At 37.4% G+C, this 12099-nt stretch overlaps 1 protein-coding gene and 1 pseudogene across 4 annotated transcripts in view; one reads left to right on the forward strand and one right to left on the reverse strand.

The window, feature by feature from the left end:
* The window catches only part of Fam208b (family with sequence similarity 208 member B), a 51670-nt gene that overhangs the window by 26848 nt on the left and 12723 nt on the right, over positions 1–12099 (reverse strand). For all 4 annotated transcript variants that reach the window (XM_005354904.3, XM_026783126.1, XM_026783125.1 and 1 more), the window contains exons 7-12: positions 11385–11488; positions 10201–10273; positions 10036–10098; positions 5602–6318; positions 4259–4501; positions 718–1591 (exon numbers count right to left, since the gene is read on the reverse strand). In XM_005354904.3, coding sequence (XP_005354961.1) covers positions 718–1591; positions 4259–4501; positions 5602–6318; positions 10036–10098; positions 10201–10273; positions 11385–11488 — 2074 coding nt within the window. The remainder of the gene's footprint in view (positions 1–717; positions 1592–4258; positions 4502–5601; positions 6319–10035; positions 10099–10200; positions 10274–11384; positions 11489–12099) is intronic.
* LOC106143945 lies at positions 4810–5143 on the forward strand (annotated as a pseudogene).

Below are 12099 nucleotides of genomic sequence, written 5' to 3' on the forward strand. Positions count from 1 at the left end.
GTACTGGCTTTGTGGGAGCCTAGGCAGTTTGGATGCTCACCTTACTAGACCTGGATGGAGGTGGGTGGTGCTTGGGCTTCCCACAGGGTAGGGAACCCTGATTGCTCTTTGGGCTGACGAGGGAGGGGGAGGGTAATGGGAGGCGGTGGCGGGGAGGAGGCAGAAATCTTTAATAAATAAATAAACAAATAAATAAGAAAAAAAATCTTGAAGTTAGAGACAGTTGTTATCTGCCATGTGGGTGCTCTGCTCCAAGTCCTCTGGAAGAGTAATCATTGAGTGCTCTTAAACGCTGAGCCATCTGTCCAGGCCCCTTGTTTTGTTTTTTTTGAGACAGGGTTTCTCTTTGTAGCCCTGGCTGTCCTGAAACTCTGAACTAGGCTGGCTTCAAACTCACAGACCTGTCTCTGTCTCCTGAGTGCTGGGAATAAATGTGTGCACCACCACCACCCAGCTCTATCAGTCCTTAAGGAAGACTTACAAAATCACTCATTGGCCACTCCCATCAATTTGATGAACAAGCAAATGAAAATCCATTCATAAGTCTCATTTATCTTTACAATAAATCTCCATGTGATCATCAACAATGACAAAATCTGTCATTTTCAACCTACCTGATATTATTATTATATTATGGCTTTATAACTTTTTCTTCTTCCCCAAGTCTTCCATCTCACCACACAGATCTTGACAAACAGCTGTACCCTTTCTACTTACCCATGTAATGCTCTCAAAACAGTTTTCTCCAGAGGGTTGCTGGTGTATTTGCTATCTAAGCTGAATGCATATTCTCCTTCACATTTGAAAGTGATCTTAAAGGAGCCATCACAACTAAGAACCGTATGAGAGCAAAAAAAATCTTTGAGACTGGAAGACACGAACAGACTTTTGCGCTTAGTCAATGAATCTTCAGAAAGCTTTTGTAGAGGAGAGGTGTTCTGAAGATGCCGAAATGGCATGACCTTTCCTATAGGAGTTCCAGCTTCGGGGCCTTTTGCCCCATTCTTTGCAAAAGCAGGGCTTGGTAACTTTCTCTGATGCAGATGTTTCTTTGACTGCTCAGCAAGAAGCAAGGCATAGGAATGTTCCACAGCAACAGAGTTTTGACTTGCATCTGAGGATTCTTGGCCTTCCTCAGGGGGTACTGATTGGGCAATAGTAGGAAACTGAGCAAAAGGTACCAAGTTTTCTTCTTGGCTAACAGGTAAATCTGACTCTGAATTAAGCTTCTCATCAGAAGATGGTTTAGTTAGTAGAACACCTTTTTGACTTTTAACTCCCCTATGATATTCATGGTCAGAGGTACTGTGCAATGAATTTTCTTTAGAGAGTAAAACATTATTTTGTGGCAATTCAGAGACACTGGGAAGGTTCCTAAGCTCACAAGGTGGTATGGAAGAAACAGCAGAGCTTAATGCCAGATCAGCTAACATATTTAAGGCCTGGGAGTCACAGTTGATAACCGAGTTTTCAGGAAAACCTTTAGGAATCATTGCAATACTTTCTTGTTGAGCAGTACTTAGGTTAATTCCATCTTTCTGACCATTTGATGAAATTTCTGATTGAAGATGTAAAGTAATGTCTTTTTCAGCTTCATAATAAAAAATAAAAAGAACAGATATAATATTTGTTTTTCTTAGAATATCTTACACATTCCTATACTTAACTGAACTAATAGTCAATATAAAAGATTTACGAAAAGAGGGTAGGGAAAACAAAAATCCAGAGTTCTCCCTTTAGCGTGCTTATATTCTAGCTAAAATGTAATTTAGAAATGTGAAATAAGTATTATGTCATTTGCTAACACACTTCTAAGAACCCATTTCCCAAGAAGCAATTAAATTCAAAACATAGATGTTTTGCTTTATAATGATATGCATAAAACATTATTATCATCATCATCATTATTATTATTTTGTTGTTTTTGAGACCGAGTTTCTCTGTTTAACAGCTCTAGCTGTCCTGGAACTAGCTCTTGTAGACCAGGCTGGCCTTGAACTCATAGAGATCTACCTACCTCTGCCTCCCAAATGCTGGGATTAAAAGACGTGTGTCGCCACTACCCGGCATATAAAACATTATATAAAAGTGGTGAATATTCAACTATAATCAATTAATTTTAAATTTAATTAATTTTATACTAAAAATTTTACTTTTAGCAATAAAAGCACTATGACCCGGAAAAGAGGCAATCTCCTAGCAATTTCTTTCTGTAATAATGGAATGTAACCATTTTCCCTTATCAGAAAAATTAAATTTTTGGTGGTTTGCAAGGCATTCTCACTAATCTTTCTTAAATGCTATTATTATAAAAAATAAAATTCACAACTATACTATATAACAATTTCCTCTGCAGATAAATGGATACAGAGAAGAGCCAGATGGATGCTGGATCAATCACAGGATGTCTGAAATGGATCAATAACCTGCCTGTAAAAGGCCAGTTCATAAATTTAACTCACTAATACATTTAAGGAGAGGGAAATTCTGGCCTATGATGTATCATTTGGAATGAGAAGGGTACTGGAAGGAAAAATTAATGAAACACAGCTTAGCTGTTTAACACAGCAAAACCTAAAGAGAGCAAGATAGAAAAGGGTCCAAAGTAAAGAATTTTCTTGTTGGCCTGAGACACACTGGAAACATTGAATTTATTTTATGACTCGATGCCCTGTAAGTTACACTGATTTTTCTCTACTTTTGTTAACATTAGTTTACATATACTCATCTATTTCTTATATCGAGTACCACTTGTAAGTTATGGCTACTATGATAATGACTACTAATGTCAAGAAAAGTAGTGTTAATTATAATTTAATTAAAAAATTACTGAGTTCTTACTGATTCTCAATCAATTAAAATATAATAATGGGGGTGGTAGATAAATAAAATCTAAAAACAATCAAGACTTTCCCATTTGAAAGAAAAAACACATCATATAAAGAAGATTAAAATTAAGAAGAAAAATAGGCCTAAGGGTAGGGTGTTGTATGTTCGGTTGTATTAAGGTTAAGGTTGAGGTGACTTATAATTCTAATCAAGAATTAATGTCCATGCCGGGCGGTGGTGGCGCACGCCTTTAATCCCAGCACTTGGGAGGCAGAGGCAGGTGGATCTCTGTGAGTTCGAGACCAGCCTGGTCTACAAGAGCTAGTTCCAGGACAGGCTCCAAAGCCCCAGAGAAACCCTGTCTCGAAAAAGCAAAAAAAAAAAAAAAAAAAAAAATGTCCAAGGGGCTGGAGAGATGGCTCAGTGGTTAAGAGCATTGCCTGCTCTTCCAAAGGTCCTGAGTTCAATTCCCGGCAACCACATGGTGGCTCACAACCATCTGTAATATGGTCTGGTGCCCTCCTCTAGCCTGCAGACATACATGCAGACAGAATATTGTATACATAATATATATATATGTATATATATACATATATATATATATAAAAGAATTAATGTCCAAGAGGTGGAAATATAAGACTAATAACAGACAGCTTTTAGTTTATGTATATAAGTTTTATCAAAAGTAAGGTATCTTAAAATTACATCACCTTTTAAAACAAACACACTTTTGGTTACTGCTTGTAATTATTTTTAAAAACTTTTACAGCCTTTTCTAAATGATTACAGTTCAGACAAACACTAGCAGATACTACCTGCAAGAATATTTAATCATAAAAAAGGATTGTTTATCCTTTAACTCTAATAAAATCTTTGTTCAGGCTTTAAAATTAAAGTAGAAACTACTGTTTGAAGCTTACAGGTTTTCTAAGTTATTTAAAGAAAATCATATGTAGTTTGCTCAAAACTGCCAATAATCTAAAATAATGTATTAGGTTTAAAAAGAAGCAATTTATTTTACTTCTCTGTCTTTGAAGTATATAGCACAATTAAGAAACCAGGGGCTATGTATGGCTCAGGGATCCAGAACACTGCTGCTCTGGCAGAGGATCTGGGTTCAGTTCCTAGCACCCACATGAGGCTCCCATACATTTCTAACTCCAGTTCCAGGGGACCAGACCCCTTCTTCTGGCCTCCATGAGCACTGGGTGCACATGGCATACAGACATAAATGCACGTAACACACTTTACACATAAAACTTATCTAAACTTAAGAAAGAAGAAATCATATCATTTTCATTCATGTCTGAACTAAAGGCTAAGTGTTATTGATATGTTTCAATTGCTGTTATATATTGCAATATGTTTTCTTACAATCTGTTAAGACATTTATTTTAGTGTTCATAGTTACAGGAATAGGGTTTCTTACCAGGATGCAGCTGCTTTCTGGTTTTGGAATTCCGACGACCTCTTGTTACATTTACCTTTTGTTTTGGGGGACACTTTTTCACAGGTGGTTTAGGCCGGGAAACAACTCTACCTGGAGATTTCTCTTGTTTCTTTGTTCTTTTAGCATTTGTAGCTACTGGAGCATCTTTAGAGACAGAAACTTCACGCTTTTTCCTATCCAGTCTGGTTTTCTGTACAAATTGTGCAGTCAGCACTTCTGCACCTTATGCAGAAAAAAACAAGACTGTTTTAAGGACGTGTGTGTGTTACCCAGAAATTTAGTGGCATAACCCGTCCTTTATTTTATTTCAGGGGAGTGAGAGCTAACTAATATTAGGAAATACATTAGAAAGTTCTGGGTATCAGTAAAAGATTTCAAAATTAAAGCAAAATGCAGGAAAATAACTAGTGGTTAAATTACAAGGGTCAAGCTTAACATTCAGATCTTGGTAATCAGCATATTTTATGCTTCTTAGACACCAACATTTCCAAGTTAAAAACAAAAAACAAGACCAGCTGCTTGTTGTCAAAATGGCTAAGTTCATGAAACCCAGGAACGTGGTGTTGGTCCTGGCTGGATGCTACTCTGGATACAAAGCCATCATTGTGATGAATATAGATAAGGGCACCTCAGACCGCCCTTACAGCCATGCCCTGGTGGCTAGAATTGACCTTATGCCCAAAAAGTGACAGCTGCCACGAGCAAGAAGAAAATCGCCAAGAGATCAAAGATCATGTCCTTTGTGAAGGTTTGTAAGTACCATCGCCTCATGCCCACAGGTCCTCTGTGGACATCCCCTTGGACAAAACTGTTGTCAACAAGGATGTCTTTAGAGATCCAGCCCTGAATAAGGTCAGCCCATAAGCAAAGGGGTCAACACATTATATAACCAATGTTTCTTCTATTCATTCATACATTGATCAGCTCTGGCTCTGTCACTTTATATAGGTAGAGTTGGAAAATTAAGACAGAGATCATATAGCCTTCAAAGCGAAAGTATATACTTTCTGGTTCTTCGTGGGAAATGTTTGCAAATCTTTTAATGATGGGAAACATATTTACTTAAAAGCGAAGCTTCTGAAAAAAACCATTGTTCTTCCCTGTCTTGCATCCTTCCTCAAACTTGAACTTGACCTCCCACTTGACCAGAAAGTATATACCTTACCTAAATCACTGTCTTAGTTTTTATATACATGCGTATCACTCAGAAAGAAAAAAATGGCTTTTCTAACAAACTGTTAAGCTCTAGGTCACATGAATCCAGTCAAATAATAGGGTTTGAGGTGAAGCATAACTACAATAATCACATATATAATTCTTACCTCTTTTTATCTTCTGAGGAAACTGCCCTTTAACTAACTTAAGAGTTGGGATGCATGATCCACTGTCTGCCCTGGGCGCAGTTCTTTTGGAAAGGGGGCGGCCCAGGCTTACTCGTTTATTTGGAAGTGTAACAGCTGATGTGCTGGCCTTTCTCTTTGGCTGAACTCTCAGATTTGAAGGTGGAGTCAATGGAGCCACAGCTCTCTTCTTCACTCTAAGCATTTTACCAGATTTTTTTGTTGTTTCAGTTTCTTTTCTTACTTCCATCTCTGAGTCAAGAAATTCAGGATCTGAAGCCATAACTAAAGAAAATCCAGCATCACAAATCCCATCTGAAATACAAGGACTCTGAGGATGCTCTGCTAACAAGTCTAAAGTAGTAGACAGATCCAGAGTGTAGCCAGTAGGGTCTGAAAAATAACTCTTCAACTGAATCAGAGACTCTGAAGGGCACTTTTCATCTGGGGATGCTAAGTCAAAACTATAGGACAGTTTCCTAATGAACGCAGTGTCTCTCATTCCATCTTGAGGAGCCATCAATGACAGGCTTTTGTCCACCTTATACAGGTCTTGGAAACTATGCTTTACTAAGACGTTTGGAGGGATTCCTTTTTCAGGAAGTGATTTCTTTGCTTCTAGAAGTGCACAACTAAGGGCGGGTATAATAGGTATCACTTTCAGAGAGATGTCATCTTCAACTTTTAAGTCCTTTGCCCCTATAACACATATACACATATATTAAAAATTTGACACTGTTTCAGACAAACAGGAAAAATATTAGATTTCAAAATTATTACCAGGTTAAATATGCTACAGTACTGCAAATAAAAACCAAAGTGGCAACTAGTAAAAGTTTAATGAGTAAATTTAACAAATATGTATCTCCATATACTTCTATCTCTCACACACACACATACATTGAAAAAGAATGATTTGATATATGAATACTATGTTACAATGAGTAAAAACTCTGCCTCCAATTCCACCTCACCTACAGGGTGTTTAGAGACAGCCCAGTGGACCTTATAGCAGCAGTACTACTACCCTAAGGACAAGCAGCCCGCTTCCAGCTCCACTTACACTCTTCTAAGAAGCTACAATACAAACAGAACAGAGGCCTTAAACCTCAAATGTAACTGAACTAAAAGCTGCTATTTTGCGTTCTCTATGAAATTATATTTTACACATATTTTAAAAATTAACTGTTCTGTCTAATCTGTATTGTACCTCATCTTCCTGGTCCACTCTCCGATTAATTTTGTTTTTATTTTTAAAGCAAATCAATAACCTCACAAATGAGAAAAAAGGAGAATGTCAGATTTCTATGAACTACTTAACAAAATCCTAAAAACATCTGTCACCAGTACTATAAATCGACAGAAACAACTCCAGTGCCTACTAAATCGAAACAGGAAATATGACATTAAAATGTAGAATTATGAAATACCAAAATCATCTTAGTTAAATACACTAACACTGTAGCAAATATTAGAAAAGGCAAAAAGGGCAAATAAAAGAAAATGTAGTTTAGTATTAAAATAAAATTTCTTTCTTTAAAGCTCATTATTCAGAGTACCAAAAGGAAGAAAAAGAAAATATAGAAAAGATCTGTATATATTACTAAAGACAGTTTCATGAAAAAGGAACATTCCCTAGGCAACTTCACTATTTCTAGAATTGACTTAGAAAGACAGAAGTCGCCAGTAAGTGGTAATGCAGTCTTCAATCCCCGCACTTGGGAGCAGAGGCAGGAGAATCTCTGTGAGTTCAAGGCCAAACTGGTCTACAAAGTGAGTTCCAGGACAACCAGCGCTAGTACACAGAGAAACCCTGTCTCAAAAAGAAAAGTAAGAGTTAATACGCTTTGTAGTAGACTTACCACAAAACATGAAGATTAAGTTGGCTAAGCAAAATTTCAACTTAAGAAAAGTAGCTAAAGCTCTGAATAAGACTAAGAACTGTCTCAATGAGGAAGATATAAAAAAGTAATCCAACACTGTTTTATTCATTCACACAGCATTCCTGTGCTTTTCCTGGGTTCAAGTAAGAGTTATCAGACTGGCGGTTTATAATTAAAGAGGAAAAATGAGGGCTGGGATGTGGCTCAGTAGCATGGGGTTCAAGAAGCATGATGATGCCTTGAATTCAAATCTCCAGGAGAAAGGAAAGGAAGTGGGGGAAAGGGAAGTGAGAGACAAAAAGTGAAGAATTTAACCATAAATCTTTTATTTTTTAAGGTTATTGTACTTTTTGTGTATGTGACTACACATGTATCTGCAATTGCTGGTACTGAACCCCTTGAAGATAGAGCTACAGGTTGAATCACCTAAGGTAGGTGCTGGGAACCGAACCTGGATCCTCTAAAAGAACAGCAAGTGTTCTGAACCATCTCTACAGCTCCAAAATAAAAAAAACCTTAACAGAAAAAAAGTAACACAGTATGGTAGCTGAGAGGCAGCCCTGGAATCAGGTTGATTTAGGGCAAATCTGTCTGTTACTTCATATTTAAAACGGTTATAAAAATGCTTACTTTAAGGATTGCAAAAAATCAATTATACATATATTATAATCAATTATATCAATTATAATCAAAAATACATAACACAATAAATGTGAATATCCTTTGTCAATCTGTTTATATAAATGGTTGTTTTATTTGTTCCAAAATATCAAAAAGTACTGTGCTCTTTCTTCTTTGACTACCTGTGTATATATACTTAAAAATCAACTTTAAGGGGCTGTAGAGATGGCTCATCAATTAAGAGCAGTGGTCACTCTTCCACAGGACCTAAGTTTAGTTCAAGTAAATACAGAGGCTCAAAACTACTCCAAACTCCAGTTTCTGGGGACTCAATGCCCTCTTCTAGCCTTCAAGGTCACTGCACACATGTGTTACACATACATACATGTAGGCAAAATAGTCATAAACATAAAGTACAGTCATTTTATTTTAATTTTTTCTGAGACAGGGTCCTGGCTATCTTGGAACTCACACTGTAGACCAGGCTGGCCTTGAACGCACAAAGATCCACCTGCCTCTGCCTCCCAAGTGCTGGGATTAAAGGCCTACAACACCATCATTGGTCTAATAATTTTTTAAGAACATTTTTATATTTTATAATTTTAGAAATATTAAATCTAGGATTACACTGTTATATTTCTTTAAAACACTTATTTCTTTGGATGCCTGACACACATATGCTCTGAAGATACAGAATAAAACCAAGGTAGACATTATGTAGCCCAGCGGTAAACTGCATGCTCAGAACCCCAGCATCATGAACCAAAAACCAAATAAAGCACATTAATATATTTGTATGATAAGCACAGCCAGGTATGATGGCAAATAGCTAAAATCCCAGGTGATGCAGTTCTGGAAGATCAAATCCAGAGCTTTATGCCTATGAGACTAACAGTCTAACAACTGAGCTACACCCCCATCCCAGAAATGTTTTAACTGCAATATGATACACGTGACATATTGTGTCAGGTACTATATGACTTGACTTGTGAGAGTCTGAAAGAGAATGTCCTCCATGGGCTCAGATGTTTCAGTGTTGGTCTCCAATGGATGGCAGTTGTTTGGGAGGTTTGAAGGTGTGGCCTTCCTGAAAGAAGCATGTCAATGGGGCAAGCTTTGAGGTTTCAGAGCCTCTTGCCATTACTAGCAAGTTCTCTCGGCTTGCTGCTCCAGCCCCCAGTATGCAGTCTCCGATCCAACATCACAGATCCTAGTCCTCTGGAACCATGAGCCCAAACAGACGCTTCTCTCTTTATGCTGCTTTAGTCATGCTGTTTTATCACTGTGACAGAAAAGTCACTAACGTGATTAATATTACCCTCTGAGGCCAGGTGATAGCAGCACATGCCTTTAATCCTAGCTCTTGGGAGGCAAAAGCAAGAGGAGCTATGTCTTTGAGTTCAAGGTCAGCCTGGTCTACAGAGCAAGTTCCAGGATAGCTAAATCTATAGAGAGAAACCCTGTCTCAAAAAACCAAAAAGAGAAAAAAAATTTTTTGTCTCTAACAATCAAGTATTTGTCGTTGGGGTCAATATCATCTTGGGAATGCATGGCCCAAATACAAAGTCCCACCACCTAGACATGAACGACAGCCATGAAAACTCCAAGTCACAGTTTTTAAACAGGCATAAAAAAAGCATATCCTAGCTACCGTTGAACAAAAAATGAATTCAATTTTGGCTATTTAGAATTTGAGGAAGCTTAGACATGCTAGATATGCTGTCAGTGGGTAAAGACCCAGGTCTGAAGCTTAGAGTCTACTTGTAAAGGTCAACTAGGAAGACAAAAGACAGGCAGATATTTGGAGAAAAAACACAGTTAACAAGTGCTCTGTGCTACTGAGAAGTCGAATAAGATACAGTTTAGAAAGTATGCAACAGGCTAAGTAAACTGGGTACCACTGTAACCTCACCTGTTGATTGAGGTGAGTGGAATAAATGTAAACCGTGTAGACCCATCTGCTCATCTCCAAAATCTGTAAGAGTAAGAATCAGGAGAAGAAAATGTAGGTTGTTAATCTTTTGAAACAAAAGTAAAAACATTAAAAAAAAAATTTCCCCCCAAAACTTGCTCTTACCTGGTTCTGGTGTTAAGGCTGATGACGTAAGTAAAATGAAAAATTCCCTATCTTCTAAGCATTTGATGATTGCCTAATTGAAAAAACAAAATAAAAGAGGTCTATTCAATCTCTCTACTTCAGGAGAACTACTACAGACTGAGCAGGACTGGTATTTTTGAAAGGTGAGTTCCATAAAAGTTTCTACTTATCAGTGTAACTCATGCCATTTTGAGCTACTGAGAGGTGTGCAGATCATACTAACCTTTCTAATGAAACTAAAGTGGTGGTCAGAAGGAGCTCTGTCTCTTCCCACCCATGAGGAAAGGAAGCATGGAACCCTGACTGGCAGTCACAGGACAAAACAATCACACAGAAACTAATGTTATTTGCAAGTCAAGTGTTTAAACCAACGTTATTAAGACAAGTCACTGTCCCAACACATGTGCATGAATGCATGGTCTGTTTTACTTTACTGACTTCTTTCTTTTAAGATTAAAGTATTATGTATAGTATTCTGCCTACATATACATCTGTATGCCAGAAGAGGGCACCAGATCTCATTATAGATGGTTGTGGGCCACCATGTGGTTGCTGGGACTTGACCACTGAGCCATCTCTCCAGGCCACTTCATTGATTTCTTAGTGTCTGTTATGGGGACAGACAAGTCCTGGCTTGCTTCATTACTGTAGTTCAACATTTGCGTCATTTCCGTTGTAATATTTAGAACTAACTCATCATAAAAGCTAGTTCAAACTCTGGGTCAAGCATCTATTTCTATCTTTACTCTGAGCAACTTTGGCTAACATGCCAGAGTCCTTTAAACCAGTGGCTATTCCTCAGTCTTACTGCCTCTATTATGAAAACACAAGAAAAACTTTCATAAACCCCTGGAAAATGGTAAATGTAGCTTTCAAAGAAGCATCTTGGAAGTGGTACGGCAGCTAACGCAAACACACCTAGATAACTATCAATGTATCAAAGAACAAAGACTTAAGAGGAAAAAAAAACCCTTGTTTTTTAAGTCAGAAATAAAAACTGAGTAATAAGACAAAAGGTAAGCTGAGATGTAAGAAAAATGAAAATGCCAGTTATAATATATCAGTATACACAACAATGAAACCCCTACCAACAAGCTAAGTAATTCAGCTAATTTCCCAGTTTAAGGAAAAAAATAATTACACTTGAAATTAGTGATTCTTACCAATTGCTGATTTTTAATGTACTCGATTAGCTTATCTATGTTTTCCCCTTGTTTGTTTGACAGTTCCACTTCATATAAATCAAAGCATAAATCCTGGCAACAAACTGTAGAAGGAATCAGAAATACACAATAACATTTTAAATTTTAATTTAAAAGTATTCTTTGACAATTCCATATAGGTGTATAAAGTGTTTTGATCACATACACTCCCAATGCCCTCTCCTTAAGACATATATGTATGTATTACGTACATACAGACACTATATAGTGTGTCACTATGTTTTCCTAGCTGGCCTGAAACTTGCTTTATATATAGACCAGGGTGACCTTGAACCCAGAGACCTATCTGCCTCTGCCTCCTTAGGATTGGGATTAAAGGCATGAGCCACCATACCATGCTTTAGAACATTTGTTTGTTTGTTGAAACAGGGTTTCTTTGTACAGCCTTGGCTGCCCTAGAACTAGCTCTATAGAGCAGGTTGGCCTCAAACTCCTAGAGCTCCAGCCATTTGCCTCTGCCTCCCAAATGCTGATCTCTTATTTATTTTTAATTTAACAGTGCATAAATTAAAAACAATAAAAACTTTGTGCAGGAGAGGAACGGGTCAGAGTTTTCAGCTTTTTTTAAAAAATATTTATTTATTTATTATGTATACAATATTCTGTCTGTGTTTATGCCTGCAGGCCAGAAGAGGGCACCAGACCCCATTACAGA

Source organism: Microtus ochrogaster, chromosome 16 (assembly GCF_000317375.1).
Source record: "Microtus ochrogaster isolate Prairie Vole_2 chromosome 16, MicOch1.0, whole genome shotgun sequence".
NCBI lineage: Eukaryota > Metazoa > Chordata > Mammalia > Rodentia > Cricetidae > Microtus > Microtus ochrogaster.